The 18,494-nt window shown below is 41.3% G+C and overlaps 2 protein-coding genes across 6 annotated transcripts in view; one reads left to right on the forward strand and one right to left on the reverse strand.

Moving 5' to 3' along the window:
- Window positions 1-14,175, forward strand: part of CACHD1 (cache domain containing 1) — an 83,017-nt gene extending 68,842 nt beyond the window's left edge. The window contains exons 9-28 of one of the 2 annotated variants that reach the window (XM_075181820.1): window positions 159-392; window positions 1,027-1,176; window positions 2,121-2,244; window positions 3,207-3,324; window positions 4,297-4,465; window positions 4,560-4,702; window positions 5,472-5,653; window positions 6,073-6,183; window positions 6,590-6,712; window positions 6,892-6,991; window positions 7,086-7,202; window positions 7,611-7,771; window positions 8,620-8,706; window positions 9,464-9,580; window positions 10,035-10,186; window positions 10,792-10,953; window positions 11,357-11,434; window positions 11,510-11,611; window positions 12,714-12,970; window positions 13,131-14,175. In XM_075181820.1, the coding sequence (XP_075037921.1) occupies window positions 159-392; window positions 1,027-1,176; window positions 2,121-2,244; window positions 3,207-3,324; window positions 4,297-4,465; window positions 4,560-4,702; window positions 5,472-5,653; window positions 6,073-6,183; window positions 6,590-6,712; window positions 6,892-6,991; window positions 7,086-7,202; window positions 7,611-7,771; window positions 8,620-8,706; window positions 9,464-9,580; window positions 10,035-10,186; window positions 10,792-10,953; window positions 11,357-11,434; window positions 11,510-11,611; window positions 12,714-12,955 (2,672 nt within the window). In that variant the 3' untranslated portion in view covers window positions 12,956-12,970; window positions 13,131-14,175. Of the gene's footprint in view, window positions 1-158; window positions 393-1,026; window positions 1,177-2,120; window positions 2,245-3,206; window positions 3,325-4,296; window positions 4,466-4,559; window positions 4,703-5,471; window positions 5,654-6,072; window positions 6,184-6,589; window positions 6,713-6,891; window positions 6,992-7,085; window positions 7,203-7,610; window positions 7,772-8,619; window positions 8,707-9,463; window positions 9,581-10,034; window positions 10,187-10,791; window positions 10,954-11,356; window positions 11,435-11,509; window positions 11,612-12,713 lie in introns of both variants that reach the window. The other variant, XM_075181821.1, reaches the window with a different exon arrangement.
- The window catches only part of JAK1 (Janus kinase 1), a 342,069-nt gene that overhangs the window by 224,730 nt on the left and 98,845 nt on the right, over window positions 1-18,494 (reverse strand). The gene's annotated exons all lie outside the window — the stretch shown is intronic.

Genomic DNA, 18,494 nt, shown 5'->3' on the forward strand with positions numbered 1-18,494 from the left:
CTCACGACGGCTATGAGGAATATCCTTGGTGTGGTGGTGAAGGAATTAGTGACACATGTCTATCTGTATGTTTTGATTGATTCAGTAAATAAGCACAGTAAGATAAACTCCTGAAGAGTAGGGACTGACCCGTTAACTGTCCTCTTCCCCCTAATTAGAGGGAGTGACCGGTTTGAAAGAGTTGGCTTTCCTCCGCGACCTTGCAGAGCAGAATTCGGCCAAGTACGGCGTGTCTGACCGAAACGGACTCCCCGTCACCAAGGGGAGCATGATGGTTCTAAATCAGCTGAGTAACCTGGAGACGACGGTGGGGAGATTCTACACCAATCTGCCAAACCGAATGATCGACGAAGCAGTGTTCAGTCTTCCGTACTCTGACGAGATGGGCGACGGTAAGTTCACGATATTTCCGGGCTTCACTATGGAGAGCCAAAATTCTAACTCTAACAACTTATTTGTAGTGGTTATTAGTTGTCTCTCTCTATTAATTCTAAATGATTGGTTCCTAAAATAAAACTTCCTGCTTCTTGTGGCTTCCTTTAACCCTGCTAGTAGAAGTGGAATAGAAAGAGACAGGGTTGTCTTGTCTGATTGACAGTTGCTGAAATGCTTCAATGTGACGGCAATAGTTATATCATTCACGGCTGTTTCTCACCAAGAGAGCTTTAGAGCGACACAAATTCTACGCCGAATAATGACGTAGAACAGGAAAGTTCTTTGTGGGAAAACATCTCTCACCCAGAATGTGCCGTAGAGTTTTATTATTTGTGACCTGAAAAGTTTATTTGCTTAGAGATTACTGGCTGCAGCTTGAAAAGTTTGGCGTCAATCTGCTACACAGTTCTATGAAAGAACTGGCCGTGGTTTTATGGGGGAAATACAATGATTTTAATCATTTAAAATGACCCATCAGCATCAATTTACTTAGCAACAAAGTCCATAACAAAGATTTTTTTATTCATAATAATTGCATCATATTTTCCCTGTGAACCACTAAACATTTGTTTTCTGTTCCCTCTGTTTTAGGTCTGATTATGACGGTCAGCAAACCTTGTTATTTTGGGAACTTGCTCCTGGGAATCGTGGGTGTAGACGTCAATCTTGCTTATATCCTTGAGGATGTTACCTATTACCAGGACTCGTTGGCTTCATACACATTCCTCATCGATAACAAAGGTATCTTTGTAAGCAGCACATACCATCCGTGTGGTGTAACCTTCCGAGACACCATTTTTTTTCTTCTGCTTTTTCCATGTATTACGTCTGCGTGTAACAATAAACAAAGTTCTGCAGAGGATCGCAGACTATCGGGAACCCGTCCTGCGACTCTGAGTTTTGGCATCAAAACAGATAAATATTAAGTGTCTCTAAGAAAAAATAAATGATCCTCTTAAGATCAAATATCAGTGGGACCATCCTGTAATGTCAACAACTGTGGACATGCGGTGCCAAGATCCTTGGCACGTTAAACCCGATTTTACAACCTTGGCACAGATATCAGGCAGCGTTAGGAGTTACATGGGAACCACGTTGATTTTGCACACGGAATTCTTTGGCTGGGTTTTGCCATTGTAAATCCTTGTTGCTTTTGTTCCGTTTAAAGAACCGATGGCCGCAAAAGGAAAAACATCTGCTTGTGTGAATCCAGTCATCATTAAACTAAATAATAATCAATTGTTTTCTGAGCAGGGAGACATTCAAGCTGCAGTTCTTGGTGCTTACAATGTATATAAATTTTATGATGAACAAAAAAGTGACCTATTTATTTTTCTCCTTGTTGAGGCTATGAGCCCCCCTTATGACATCATGATTTAACCGCCAAAGATGTCACGCATCCTTTAGCGCACGCCCCAAAAGATACCGTTCTGAGAGTCCATGATGACACTTTAGACTATGATTTGGCGGTTGAGAGAGCAAATAATGAAACCGTGCTTAATGGCGATCTCTGAAAGACTAGACTTAATAGCGCCGTCATTAAAACTAAATAATGTTTTATACAAGGATATTTTATATATCTCCTACAATTTATATTCACAGCCCACATCTAGATTATTAGCAAACGAATGTATTGTTCTTCCTGTTGTAATATTTGTGTCTCTTCTCCTCTTCTGTCCTGCAAGGTTACACACTGATGCACCCGTCGCTTACTAGACCGTACCTGCTGGTCGAGCCCCCCCTGCACACGGACATCACACACTATGAGAACATACCCAAGTTTGCGTTGGTCCGGCAGAATATTCTCAGGTAAGAGATGGGTGTCTATGGCCTAGTTGGTGAAGCTGTTGTCTGAATGTAGTGACGCTTGGCTGCGGCACCCACCGGTAACTGCAAATACTAATGAAGATACCACCAATATATCAAAGTTCTAAGGTCCCATCGTCGGCCAGATTAGTAATTAATAATGTATATTGATCCCAGGTTCTGCATAAATCTTAATGGGCATAATAAAAGTCCAGATCTCTACAGCAACACATTAAACTACCAGAGCACAGCGGACTAGAGGGTTCTGCTGTAATAAAATTATAGTTTCTATCCCCAGCTTTGTGTACAGACCTCGTGTTCCCAGGTCTTTTATTACTAATCTGCCACACAGAGGGGCCTTGGAACCTGGATCGCTTGCAGTGATTCCCAATATCGTTGGCTATTAAGTGTATTGAATTATTTGTTATTTTTATTTGCATCCCTATTCATTCATCGTTATAACTGTGGGAAGGTAAACGATACAAAATGTCACATGTCCCCGATCTCTTTTGATGTTGGAGGGTGAGAAATTCTCACATGGGTCCATGTCTTTTAGAGAGTAAGTGAAAAGTCAATAACGCCCCGGTATGAAGTTTTCAACAAGCTCCCAGCTAGCTACAAATAATTTAGTTTAGGATTTTATCTGGTATGGACCATAGACATTTTTAACTTCTGTTTTGTCACCAATACATGTGTAAAAAGTAAAGGATGAATGCAGTTTTAAACATGCATCAAAGCATACAGAAGCACAATGTGGTTTACATACTAAAATCCATTTTAACATGTATTAATCCCATTGCCGGCACCAATTTGTAGGTACGTTAATGTGGTTCCCAGTCTGCATATACTGGCTGTAACGTAATCTAGAGAGTGATTGGCAGCAGTTTTGCTGGCAGATAATAATTCTCTGCGCTGCGGGACGGAGCTGTGAGGTCTCATATTATCTGTGTCTGTCTCCTCCGCAGCCTCCCTCTGGGCAGTCAGGTTATTACAGTACCTGTGAATTCCTCGCTGTCCTGGCACGTCAACAAGCTGCGGGACCCTGGGAAGGAGGCGTATAATGTCAGCTATGCCTGGAAAATGGTAAGACATAGCCTAGAATTATAATCCGCTTCAGTGTAACAACGAGATGACCGGGATCAATGTCTCATTCATTCTACGGCCTTTCCATAGTAAAACAAACGGTAAATTAAAAAGAAAATCTTTAGCATTTTAATGCATCTCAATTCATTACATATTTTACTGTAGTTTAGACTCAAAATGGTTTAAAATGTGTATAACTTTTGCTGTGAGTGAAAACTGAAATTTAGAACACGTGACTTAATTTTCTTCAGTGCCTTATTGTAGCTGAGCTGTCGCCATTCTTTCTACCATGCACGGGATTCATCCTAGGTCACATGGGTTTAAACTTGCAAAGTATATATTAATAAGAGTGTTGTAACCCATAGCAACCATCCATAATATAGCTGCCATTTTTAATGTGTGTTTTACTAGGGTTGGGCACTCTTGTGTTCAAGTATACATACACATGAACATGTGCTAGAAAGATAGAAGTGAGCAGGGCTAGAGGAACCATACACCAATAAAATCATGAATATGTTCACAGGAGAACAGAGTAATTCAGGAGTTGTATATGCTGTTAGCTTGTCCACTTGTGTGCTTGTTAGTGAGGACAGGGCTGCATGTGACAGGGGCAGTGACATGATGTGAGGAGGGGAATGGAGGCAGCAGGAAGCCACAGACTGAGAGTTATATAGTGGAAGGAGCAGGGTCCCCCAGCAGCACAGAGTATATCAGGAGATGAGTGATGTGTTAGTGAGGACAGAGCTGCATGTGACAGGGGCAGTGACATGATGTGAGGAGGGGAATGGAGGCAGCAGGAAGCCACAGACTGAGAGTTATATAGTGTAAAGAGCAGGGTCCCCAGCAGCACAGATTAGTAATGTGAGGTTCCTGTAATACTGATGTAGGATGATTGTGGTATCAAACAGATTTCTAGATGAAACAAAGTTCATACATCCAACTTGTACTACTACAAAGCTCTTTTCCCTCCAGGTACAGGACACCTCCTTCATTCTGTGCATCGTGGTTATACAGCCTGAAATCCCAGTGAAACAGCTGAAGAACCTGAACACCGTGCCCAGCAGTAAGCTGTTGTACCATCGCCTGGATCTCCTGGGCCAGCCCACCGCCTGCCTCCACTTCAAGCAGCTGGCAACACTCGGTACCGTGTACAGTTTCTGCAGCTTGTCGTAGACTTCTCTTCCACCGGAAATATTCCAGCCCGCGACCTAAACAGCGTTTTGTTTTTTTTGCAGAAAGCCCCACGGTTATGCTGGCGGCCGGGAGCTTCTCTTCTCCGTACGAACATCTGAGTCAGCCGGAGACTAAGCGGATGGTTGAACACTACACGGCGTATCTGAGCGACAACACTCGTCTTATTGCAAACCCGGGGCTCAAGGTTAGTGGCGGACACGGCCTTTGTTTGTGTCGTTTTTCTACTGTGTGTCCTTCATGTGTGAAAATGATTGAAACTGTGAAACGCGTTGGGTAGTATTCTGCGTGTAAGCTCTTGAGACGAGTTCTTCTCACCTTTATCTGTATCACATTACTCAATATGAAAATGTTCTATATTGCTAATGCATGAAGGTCATTGAAGTCAACATAAATATGAGAATCTGGAAATTAGCGACTTGTTGCCATGTAACTGCTTGTTACCTCTTACTGTGCCTAATCATTTTTTAATATTGCAGTATTACATAAGGGTCTTTAAGGAATTGGTTCCCCAATAGCGCAGATTTCTGCGGTTGCCCCTCCTACTCCAGTCCTCCATTGAGAGGATCTAGCCAATAGAAATGCAGCCTACGACCAAGAGAGGGCACACTTTTTTAAATTGATCATCTTTCTCCAGCAGTCGTGATCCCCGTTAATAGGAGTACTAGTGTCTGTGCTGGTTTTTGTTTTTTTTTCTCCTGTGTTTTGCGTTCTGACGCTTCTCCTTTTGCTGCCGAAGTTTTTCCATCTCTGTTTTTAATCCTCCCAAGCAAAAGAGATGTAGATAAATTGCATTTTTGGAATCCTGTTGAATATTGCCGGAGAACTGTCCATTTTCCTCTTATCTGCCAGTAGCTGGATGTGCTGTGCGAGAGCCCTCTCCCCCCGCAGCAGATTAATATCCTTTCATGCCAGTCTTAGAGGACCCCCTGCCACGTCTGTCTTTATTTTTCCAGTTTTCCGTCAGAAATGAAGTCATGGCTACCAGTCACGTCACCGATGAATGGATGAGACAGATGGACATGAGCAACCTCAACAGTTACATTGTCCGTCGTTACATAGCAACGCCCAATGGGGTGCTGCGGATATACCCCGGATCTCTCATGGACAAAGCGTTTGATCCCACTAGGAGACCATGGTAAGCCCAGCTCCTTATTACAGCTAGTGTCAGAGGATACAATGTTACTGTACGCTGTCATTTAATAATATCCCTAAATTGGCCTCTTTAGCTTCTCACGACCTAACATTATATTCTATATTGTTGTTGTTAACATTAGAAGACGCATTATCAGTAGGAAATAGCAGCTTTATTGAGAATTAACCATAGAGCACTAAAAAAAAAAAGTGTGTATATATGTATCTATGTATGTGTGTGTGTGTGTATATGTATGTATAGATAGATAGATAGAGATATAGAAAAATAAAATCAGCGAGCTGGCACTTCATGGTAGTCAGAAATATGTAAATGACATGCTTATTTAGAGATACATTGTATTAATCTTTTGTACATTTTTTTTTTAGATTTTATTGTTTGATGATGAAATGTTTGTTTGTTAGGTATCTGCATGCGTTGGCCAATCCTGGGCTAATCACCTTCACCGGACCCTACCTGGATGTAGGAGGAGCCGGCTACGTCGTCACCATAAGCCACACTGTCCAGTCTTCCAGGTGAGGCGACTCTAGTGTGAAATCTGGTCATTCATATGGAAAAGTTTCAGAATACTGTTCCACGGGCAGCTGTGTGGAAAAGGTGATGTTGCCTTTAGCAACCAATCGCCACTTTTCTAATATGAATATAAAAGCAAATCTCTAGTTCCTGTGCTACAAAGCTCATTTCATCAGTCATCTGTTGAACAGTTTTCATAAATGTTCCCTGCAGTGTCTTTAAATCAACCAGACTTATCATTCACCAAATAATACTTTGTATTTCAGCTATGTAGCACTTTTATTAACCGAGCTACCTAGCGCATGAATTTGTTAACAACGCAAAGGCAGAACATTATTAAATGGAATTTAATATGGCAAAATAGCCACAATGCTTAATGTATCTCAACTATATTTCCCCCGTCCTTAGCTCCCAGGTCTCCTCCGGAAACACGGTGGCTGTGATGGGCATTGACTTTACGTTGCGATACTTTTACAAAGTACTTATGGAACTGCTTCCAGTCTGCAATCATGATGGGGGTAACAAAATAAGGTGCGACCATAGGGAACTGAAGGTTTTTCCTTTGCATTTTGTGTAAGCTCTGTGTTTTGCTTGTGTCCCTGCATACCGTGGGCTCAGTCACCCTTGTGTGGGTTATTTTATTAGCAAATGTGTCCCCATTTTCATAGAGCTTTCTCATGTGCGAGGTTCATGTATTCATTCTTTTCCAGGTGCTTCATCATGGAAGATCGGGGATACCTTGTGGCACATCCTACGCTTATCGACCCCAAAGGCCATGCTCCGGTGGAGCAACAGCATATTACTCATAAGGTAACTGTCCTAACGGACCCTCCAGGGAGAGATGGTTACAGGGGTAAGAAGGCTGTAATATAGTTAATTTTACCCCCTTTTTTTTGCCTCCCAGGAACCCCTTGTTGCAAATGACATTCTGAACCACCCCAATTTCGTTAAGAAGAATCTGTGCAACAGTTTCAGCGACAGAACAGTGCAACGATTCTACAAGTTTAATACCAGCCTGGTGGTGAGTCTTCCCTGCGAGAGTAGGAATCATTTGATTGTGAATTTTCCTTTCTAAGCTAATGAGCATCTCCCGCTTGTTACCGAGATGGAAACAACAAAGGCTCCTGACCTATATCTCTTCAAAGGCGCAGAAATCTTAGACCATCTGCGCTTCTCATAGTCTTGATTAATTGCAAAACAAACAAACAAAAAGAAAAGTTTTAAAAAATGTTCCAGTAACAATAGATTAAAATAGAAAAAGATTGCAAAATGTATTTGTGAAATAAATGGCGCTATAGCTTAACACTTTCCCAAAGATGCTGTTTGGCATTGCGGTAAAACTTAATAAGAAACTGACAAATACAATCATGTAACATGATCACTGTTGTATGTCGTGCTGTAATTCGGTACTGTTTCTCCTGTTCGTTAGGGGGATCTGACGAATCTTGTTCATGGGAGCCACTGCTCCAAATACCGCCTGACCAGGATTCCCGGCACCAACGCTTTTGTAGGGATTGTGAACGAAACCTGTGATTCGCTGGCGTTTTGTGCTTGTAGTATGGTGGACCGGCTGTGCCTGAACTGTCACAGGTATGTCACAGTAACATGCTATTAAAGAGCATGTAAGCTTGTTATTGTAACTTAGTATAGACATCAAAGCTTCTTCATGTTTAATCACTCAAAGGGCAGTGCTGAAACCAGACTGAAGGGTTTGCGGTTCTCTAGGTAACGGAACAGATTAGTGATCTAAGGGGGGTATTCAATTGTTAGCGTTAACGCTAAAAAACGAGCGCTCAAAAAATATTACCGTTTATACGGTAATATTGCGCGCGAAAAGCGTTAATACGGTAGTTTACTCGCGGAATTTCAGCTCGCCGCTCAGGGTGCGTCGAGCTGAAATTCCGTGAGTAATTACCATATTAACGCCAAGATTTTTTGAGCGCTCGTTTGAGAGCGTTAACGCTAACAATTGAATACCCCCCTAAATGCGCGTTCCAGTTCAACTAACTGATGAGCTCTGTTCTGCTACAATATTTGTCCCAAACCTAATCATGTGTAATTGAGACTAGATTCCTTTGTAGTTTAGGGTTGGTTTGGTTATTGCAAACTATCAAGTAAAACAAACAATAATATTTAATATTTTGTGCTTTTATTTATTTTTAATAATGTGTTTATATATATATATATATATATATATATATATATATATATATATATATATATATATATATATATATATATATATATATATATTTTGTAAACGACATTAAATGAACAATTAGATACAGTTATTCAAAAGTAACTCCGAAACTTGATGTGGGTTTCGTCTTTGTATCTTTCGGAACCCGTGACCTTTGGGTGTTCTTTAGATGTCACGCAGCAGGTTCTAGGGTTGGTACTTAACATGCTGATTGATTGCCCCTTTCTCTTATTGCCAGGATGGAACAGAATGAGTGTGAGTGTCCCTGTGAGTGCCCTCTGGAGGTCAACGAGTGCACTGGCAATCTGACGAATGCTGAGAGCCGGTAAGCTTTCACCAGATGTGTGCGATTTGCACTTTGTATAAAAAAAAAAATATAGTAATAATAAAGAGATCATTTAAAGGGAGAGAATGTTAATGTAATTACTTGGTCAACTAACTTATGTCTTGTCCACAGTTTAATTTATATTTGTTCCCTTCTCAGGGATAGGGTTATAGAAAGGAGAAGGGGCTTATAGAAACATAGCAGTCCTGTGAGTCAATGGCTCCCCCTAGTGGGATTTTAGAGCATGACACAGGCTTCTGTTGACACAGAACATCCAGCTACAGTCTTGGGCTGATTTGTACGTGAATAGAGTAGACGGCGTCCAGCAACCGCAAGAGAAAGTCTGGTACGGGGTCATTGGAACCAATAATTTCTATCCTCGCACCGTTTACATGCTGTTACCAGAGTTACAACACTATTAAGAATGTGATTTTGTTGTAAAGCCGGTGGGTGTCCGGCCTAACTGAGGCTTCAGTTTTATCACTTTTGCCAATTTAATTAACTTTTTGCAAAATAGGCATTGGGTCTGCTTTCTGTAGCACGTTTCCACCGCTATCATCAAGATAACCAGATTATTATTCCGTGTTCTAATAATAGCTTAGACAGATCTAGGTAATGGTGATACCTCCATAGAATCCATCTAGACGGTATAAGTGGTGTAATATGTGATATACTATATGATATAAAAGGATATAGTGGTAGAAGCGATATATATATATATAAAAAAATCAGGGCTAAAAATCTTCACGACTTCCAGAAACCCGAGCTGTGAGGTCCACCAGGAGCCCATGACCTTCACCGTACTGGATCCAAACCTTCAGGACACCCTGGCTCAATGTGTCAACACTGGATGTTCTCAGAGGACGGAGAGCAGGTAATATCTGCATGTTATTTACATTATTGTGCATTGCTCTTGGAAAACCCAGCTCTGTGCTACTTTATATGGCTCTTTTATGCTTACATTAGGGGGGAACAACTGGGATTATTTTAAATATATATATATACACATTTTTGATGTATGGCTTTATTTTACAGTTATAATAAAATATCATCACTCGATATAATTGTGGAAAATTGTCGCATTTTGACAGTGTCTACAATTACAACCACTGATATTTTGACAGCAAGTAGAGTGGATTATTTCACTTTATAATAAGATGTGATCGGCAATAAGAGCGGATTCAGTGGTTGATCACATCTTTGGCACTGTTTGACCTTTAAACTTTTCTGCCACTTCTCTCCCACTCCCCGTAGTAAAGACCTGAGCGCTGGTCTGCCCACAATGTCCGTTCTGTCCAGTAATATAACTGATCCTCTCTATTCTGCAGTTACTGCTTTGGAGTCTTGGATTGCGAGTGGTGTATGGTGGACAGCGATGGAAAGACGCACCTGGACCGACCGTACTGCGCTCATCAGAAGGAATGTTTTGGTGGCATTGTTGGAGCTAAAAGTCCTTACGCCGATGACCTGGGTTCAATAGGTAAGGAAGCTTTCCACAATTACTGCGTACTTCGTACAGTTTTAAAAATTTACTTTAAAAATTAGATTTTGAATGTAATTTTCAAAATGGTTCTGGGTTGGGCAGGACGATGGCTCAGTCATTAGTTCGATTCCCGACCATGGCTTTATCTATGAGGAGTTTGTATGTCCTCCTCATGTTTGCGTGGGATTCCTCCAGGTGCTCCGGTTTCCTCCCACACTCCAAAAACATACTAGTAGGTTAATTGGCTGCTAAGAAATTGCCCTTAGTCTCTCTCGGTCTGTGTGTATGTTAGGGATTTAGATTGTAAGCTCCAATGGGGCAGGGACTGATGTGAGCGAGTTCTCTGTACAGCGCTGTGGAATTAGTGGCGCTATATAAATAAATGGTGATGATGATGGGTTGTCAGTCCTGTATCCCAGATGGTTTATCACACGTGTGACGTTAGTGCTTTTTTTTATAATAGGAAATTTTCTATAAACCTATTCTGTTCGGACAATTCTGGTTTTACTTACTCCTAACAGACAAACATGTTTCTCACAGTTTTAAACTCTAAAATTCTAAATAAAAAGTAGACAATATTACCCTGTACATTCCCCCAACAGGAGATGAAGTGATCACGCTGAACATGATAAAGAGCGCCCCGGTTGGACCGGTAGCTGGCGGTATAATGGGTTGTATCATGGTACTGGTCCTGGCGGTCTATGCTTACCGACACCAGATCCATCGCAGGAGCCACCAGCACATGTCACCGTTGGCAGCACAAGGTGCGTTTTATGTCTTTTATTAAACTTCTGATGTTCCCAATCTATAAATGATTCATTTGTTTACACTGTTTGAGTATAAATGTGCTCTAAAGCTGTAATTAAATGATATAATGGTGCCACCCAGTGGACATATTGGGAATGACCGTCCCCAAAAACTTTCTCAAACATGAATTTTTGGAAAGAAGTGTCCTACAAAGCATTTATTTCTCCAGAATATCTAATTACGCCATATACCATCCCTATAATGTGTACAAATGACAGAAGTCTTGATAAAGACCTTTATGAAACACGGTTTCACTTACTGAGCCTGTCTGTAAATAGACTCCCTCCACTTTGTAAATTGCTGCAGTATTGTGCGTGTGAAAACTCTGCCTTCCCTTTAACCCCTCAACTTTATACACAGAGATGTCCGTGCGCATGTCTAACCTAGAGAATGATCGCGACGAGCGAGACGATGACAGCCACGAGGATCGCGGGATCAGTGAGTACACACAACGCAGTTATAATGAGTACAGAGATGTTATACAGTGATCTAATGAGCTGCGTTTTCCTACAGTCAGTAACACCAGGTTCATAGCGGCAGTGATCGAACGACACGCCCACAGCCCGGAGCGACGGCGGCGTTACTGGGGGAGGTCGGGAACAGAAAGCGATCACGGTAAGACCCATTTACTACATCCTGGGTTTTTTTGCTCAACATCTACAGAGCTTGCCCAAGTATATGCAGAATTGTAGCCATTAATGTGGAATAGTTAGATTATATCTTCATTAAGGGTAAAATCTATTTTATAGAGTCTGTAAAAGAGACAGAATAAAAGGAATGCAATTTATGAAAGTACCCAATTTATGATCCGGTTGAGAATTTGGCTAAATTATATGGCTTTTAGTGTAAATTCAGGGCTCCGTAATATTTAACTTAAGGTCTCCTGATCTTTTTTATTGCCCAGTTATCACTTCCAAAAGCTAAATTTATAAATAAGATTTTTAGGCTTCTCCTCTTTAATTTGCATACAAGATTTGTTTTATTTAATTTTTAGGGGTAGAATCTTTGGTAAAAGGATTTTGTACCTGACCGATCTCTAAATTGTTATGTAAAGGAAACCTTACTTAATTTATAAACTACAATTTTATTGTAGAGATGATATTGATAATTAAAACCAGGAAACGGCCGCATCCAACAGAAGCCTTGTTTGGTGTCTATTTGCCCACCGGGGGCGCTGTCTCTTTGTTATATAGATGCACAATGTTGTATTGTGGTTTGGTCGATATTACTGCCCCTATTCATGTTAAGACATTTATAATACAGGATATGATTGAGATCTCTTGTAAGACTCGAGGTTCTACAAGAGAATGCATTTGTAAGACACATGAGAATTCAAAGTTAAACAACTTTGTTGTATTCCGCCTTCTTTAAACAGGTTAATAAATAAATATGCAATTTTTTTAGTGGATAATGTACATTTTTATGTCAGCTTTATTCATTTCCTGTAAGAGATGAAATATTAAATCAACAGTACATTTGATTAAACCATAGAACAAGTGGTAAGTCTAGTTTCTTAATAAACTTGCCCTTGACTTTTCTGTACCTTGTGTTGTAACTCCAGATTGCGAAAATTAGTTGGAATATTTTCCTGTAGTTGGTGTTACGGTATCTGGGACCCAAAGACACGGTTATATATCGGGTGTCTCTGTTATCAAAGTGATGATGGACATAAATGTTTCTATGCGTTTTTATATCGTTTTATTTATTTTTGTTGCAGGCTATAGTACCATGAGTCCCCAGGAAGACAGCGAGAACCCTCCGTGCAATAACGACCCTCTGTCGGCAGGGGTCGACGTCGGGAACCACGATGAGGACCTGGAACCGGATACGCCCCCCCAGACTGCTGCTCTGTTGAGCCATAAATTTCATCACCACTATAGACTGCATCACCCGGCGCTGCACCAAAGCCACCACTTACAGGCCGCGGTCACCGTACACTCTGTCGATGCAGAGTGCTGATGAACCCTGGGGGGCCTGTGGGGGAAAAAACCAGACACTAAGTGCCACATTGCCGCCATCTTTTCCAGCCAATCACTGCAGAGGTTTACAATCGCCATCAACCAGCTCTCCACCACGTACAGGCAGCGGTCACCGTACACTCTGTCGATGCAGAGTGCTGATGTACCCAGGGGGCCTGTGAGATAGAGACGCTAAGTGCCACGTTGCCGTCATCTTTTCCAGCCAATCACTGCAGAGGATTACAGTCGCCAGTACGTATGGGTACTTTACGCCAATTTGTCGATGGTTCCCTCCACTAATTAACTTTTAAACGCCTAACTCACTGTGGAAAATGGAATGATGGTTTCAACGGCAACATGAGACGGATCTACAACTTTTTTTTTTCCGCCTTATATTGAGCTGGACAGATATGTAAAACAGATGAAGATATTTCTTTTTAAAAAAAAAAAAAAAGTATTTAAAAAAAAAAAACCAAGACTGTGCTCATAATGAGTAGAATTGTTAATAGTTTCTTAAAAATACATCTCAGTTTTTAACGAAAGGATTATTTTTCTACTATTTATTGAATCTTCAAGGACTTATAGACAATGGAATCCTACACAGCCGCACCCAAATCCATTTTTTTGTACGTTAGGACCTGATAAGAGGATGACAAACCCGCCACTCACTCCATTATCCGACGACGAATCCTGTATTGCGTATGTAGGAGACGGCTCTCTGGCGATTTCTTTTTTTCTTTATTTAATTTTTTTTTATTATTTTAATTTTATTTTTTATTAAACAGAAACGCGTTGCTGAACAATCGTGGAATATTATCGTTCCTTAGAAAGAGAGGGTGATCTTGTGTTATCTCGTATTATCCAGCCCTCTTTATGTATCCGATGGGGTGAATGGGATTACTCTGGAACTTGGGAGTACCAGTGAGACGAAATTATCATACAAATATTTGGTGTTAACCGGTATCTCCTTGCAGTATTTATAACCCAATTTTATTGTTATATTTTTTAAACAGATTTTAACCACTTCCTTTTTTTATTTTTTAACAAGACTGGTCGTCCTTTACAACCACTATGATTTTACTATTTGTCCCTAGGGGACGTTAGCGCAGCCTTGTAGAATAATGTGCGGCTGATATGCCGAAAGGTTAAAGGGGGAAACTGGTTACGTAGGAAAATGAGGCTTTAACCAATCGGATTCTAACTGCGGTTCAAGCGCCGTTTGGCAGATAAAAACAAACCTTTCATCACTTGCTAGAGGTTGCAACAACTTTTTGTTGGTGCTGTAGTTTCTAAAACCTCCAACTGATATCCAAATGTTTTTGCTGAGACAAAACATGAATAGCAACGCCCTGTGTCTGTGATGGTCCAAATCCAGTTTTCAGGGGTGATTTAGAGCACACTTCATCCGCCTGCCCCTACAGTCGGGTGCGCGGAAGTTTCCGCAGTACGATGTGTCTCCAGGTCTTAAGCCGCAGGATCACGCTTAGTTTTCTATTTGACGGTGTTCTATAAAACATCTCTTACTGTTTTCTAAACCTTGGCTGACACCAGGACTAGGTCAAAGCTTTTCTGAGCGCCAATACGGAACCAGAGGCTTAGAATAATCTGGCGGACATCAGAGGGGTTACGGATCGAGCGCAGGAACATCCATCATCTTCTGTATTTTAGGCTCAATTAAAAAAAAAAAAAAAAAAAAGAACATCTCTAGGTTTTCTCAAAACACAAATATAAACCCGCTAATTGCCCCAAATTGTTTTAAGAGCTTAATATTTTCACCTATAGGTTGCAATAATCATACAACATGCAACTTATTGCAGCCAATTCTACTCCCATAGTTTTCCTATGTCATTTGAATATTTTGGAAATATATTGAATTTGGAGAACAAATTGCCCATTTATCGCAGTTTTTGTTATAGCGGATTTGAGAAAAATGTTTCTATAGTTTTATTAGGCAGAGTTGGGTCTTGACAATTTCCCTTCAGAATCCAGTGTAGACTGTGTCATATTTCTAAGGGAACCAGTTCAATATACTGGCCGGCCGGATAGGAAGGTCGCTGGGAGACAGTACAGCGCTGAGGTTGTGATGTCGGCAATGTTTATACTGTGTATAAAAATGTAAGCAAATGAAAAAAAATGTCTGTATATAAGAAGGATTTTGTTGTGAATAATTTGGGGGTTGTTATTAATTACTATCATGTTTCTGCAAATTATTTCTATGTAAGGATCCATAACGTTTCTACCGCCTAAAATTAAATAAAAAGTTATTTGCCAAAATGTTGCTTTAAAATTGCACTTTGCCTTTAATTTCTTTTGTTTCTGTCTTTTATTCCTTCAGTTACAAACAAGTGTTATTCCGAAAAATACTTCACTTATATTGACAATAGCTATTAATTGGGATTCTGTATTTTCTTATTTGTTTGACTAATGTCAGAGCACTTTTTTGTTGAAAAATCAAAATTTCCAGCACATCCATGTGTGACCAGCTTTGAAGGGGGTGGGGATCTAACAGAAAGCAGCACAGAATATTTCAGGAGATGAGTCATGTGTTAGTAAGGACAGGGCTGCATGTGACATGATGTGAGAAGGGGAATGGAGACAGCAAGAAGCCACAGACTGAGAGTTATATAGTGGAAGGAGCAGGGTCCCCCAGCAGCACAGAGTATATCAGGAGATGAGTGATGTGTTGGTGAGGACAGGGCTGCATGTGACAGGAGTTTAGGAAGGGAGAAAGTAATTTGTCTACTAGTAGAATAAGATTGTAGAAGGAGCAGGGTCCCCCAGCAGCACAGAGTAGATGTGTGGGAATATTGTGGTGGTAAAAGCAACTCTGTATGAATGAAGTTAAATTATTCAGCTTGTTTTTGTAGAGGTCACGTTATTAAAACAAAAATTAAAGTAACTGAGGATTAATGAGCCAGTATTTAATTAGTACATAAACTCAATACAAGTACTGATGCATTGCAAAATTATCCTAAGGCTGTAAAAGATGATTGACAAGCTAATGTATTGCTTTATTTAATGTTGCATCCAGATGATATAGGACCTACAGCCTCTGTCTTATATACATTACAGGATTATATTACGTTGTCTTTATTTTCCCAGTTCCGTTCCAGAGACTTTAAACTGTTGTTATTCCTAAAATCCTTTATTGAATTGATTGCGATTTGCATTGGAAATATGTAACTAATTATCCTTACCAGCAGGTTCAGACAACGTTGTGGAGAGTGTGCACGCACTTCTCTAGTGACCTGGTCGTTGTACCGTCTGAGTGACCTTATAGAGATGTACAACTGGTAAGTGGAAATTAAGGGAGACGAGGATAAAAAGTGATCTGTCCGAGGTCACAAGGAGAATACACTGGGATTCGAACCGGAATCCGTGGGTTCATTTATGCATTGCAGCTGATGGACAAAGAAACACACAGAGGTCCTGAGTCGTTAAGGAAAGTAAGGCAAAAAAAAAGGAGTAAATGTTCTCTGGGACAAACCATGTTACAATACAAAGGGTGCAAATTAGTTTATTATTTTGCACATAAGTTAAATACTGGCTGTGTCTTTCATCTAGATTGACGCACACACACTCTGCTGTCATGAGACAATTGTGTATTTTTACAGTTTTGGGTGGCATGAAAGCGACAATTTTTGCCCAAATTATCTAATAAAGTCACGGTGTGTGTAGCAGACCTACCAAAAAACAGTCTACAGATCTAGACAGAACATTGTTCATATGGCTGGACTGCATGTCAGCCCCTGTCTCGTACACCCCCAGTCCCCACACAAGTGGGCAGGTCACGGCTTCCCAGAAGATCAGCACGTTGCTGCCCTGAAATACTCTGTGACGCTGTGACCATTGAAATTATTGGATTAACTACTCTCTGTTCTAGTCCTTCCCAGGGCCGGTGCTAGGGTCCTTGGCGCCCTAGGCAGAATGTAAAAATTCGGAACACTGTAAAAAAATCCGTTCCCCCCCCCCTCTTCCCCCCCGGCACAATGTAAAAAACTCATCCCCCCCCCCCCCCCCCCCTCTTTCCTTACCTTGGCGCTGCTCCTCTCTGCCGGGTCCCGTTTCTCACTGACACTGTCGGGCCGTGATGATGATGTCACACCCGACAGTGAGTGAGGGGAGGGGAGGAGACAGAGCGCCCAAACAGCTGTTGGAGGGGAGGGCGGCAGTGGTGATCCATAGCCCCTCCCTCTCCCCGTGGATCGATCTCAAGCGGTGCGGCGGCCGTTTAAGGTATACTCAGCGGTCGCCGCACAGTTTTAAACTATAATAGTCATTGTTTTTTTTTTATTTTGAGGCGCCCGGCGCCCTAGGCAACTGCCTAACCTTGCCTAATGGGAGCGCCGGGCCTGGTCCTTCCTTCATTAAAATGGTCGGGAATCGAACTCATGACCCCAGTGCTGTGAGGCAGAAATGCTAACCACTGAGTCACCCTGCTGCCCCAACAAATCGCATGACATACAGAAACGAGTCTGTATAAGGCAAAACAGGACAGAAAGGAGGATGGAGAGTGGGCATACATGGGGCACAGGGTAGAGGACACTGCCCGTAAGAGTTTACATTCTAACGGGAGGAGGGAATAATTGAAGACAAAAGGAGAAAATGGGAACGATAAGCATTCCAGATGGTAACAATGTAATCCAAGTGGTAAAACAACAGCAAGACAATATTATGGCACAATGGCCCAGGCGATGCAGGACAACAGTGGTAGAGATAAAACCATGGGAAAATAGTGGGGGGGGGTTAGTGGCAGGAGAGCTGTGAAGAGACGTGGGTCGGAGGGAGGTGGTGAGAGCGTTTGTCGAAAGCAGAAGTAACCAGTGAACGGGTCAGAGAGAGTAGGAGCCGGATGGTGAGACTGAGGCCGAGAAATAAGGAGACAAAACAAATCTTTAATGGCCAAGTTACAGAGTCAAGGACAGTGAGCCAAGAGGTGCAGAGGCAGCTGCAGCAGCCAAACACAAATTGTAACAAATTCCTGGTTACATACTTGTAAAGAACAGAGTTGCACAGATGTGAAGCACAAGTTACAATGACTGTACATACAAAGTACCATTTATACCTGAGAAAATAGATGTACACATTTCCTGTACTGACCCTGTATTAGATTCTCTATCTCTGTGCTCATTTACATGGAAGCAGAGAGCGGTTTCCTATGTATTACAGTGAAATTCTCCGTTTACTAGGAAATGACCGGTGTGGTTGAACAGCGCAGGCTGATTATATCTCTGACACTCTCCAACTGACCACAGTAACAGGTTATTTTAAGTTGTTACATTTTTACAATCAATTTGAGCAAAACATTTTCACCGGAACTTTAATTTCGACTTATAAAACGCAGTAACAATAGCGGCATGTAGTCTGTAGCGTCTGAAGCTCTAGAACCAATGGAAGTGATAAAAAGCGATGACTATTAAAAGTTGAGCTCTTCTAAAGGTTAAGCAAGATCAATCTGGGTTTTGTACAAAAGATCCAGAGATAGGGAGACAGGTGTGGAGGTAACGCTGGTATCCATGATTATGTATATGTATATGTAT

This window comes from Mixophyes fleayi, chromosome 8, assembly GCF_038048845.1.
Source record: "Mixophyes fleayi isolate aMixFle1 chromosome 8, aMixFle1.hap1, whole genome shotgun sequence".
In the NCBI taxonomy this organism is placed as follows: domain Eukaryota; kingdom Metazoa; phylum Chordata; class Amphibia; order Anura; family Limnodynastidae; genus Mixophyes; species Mixophyes fleayi.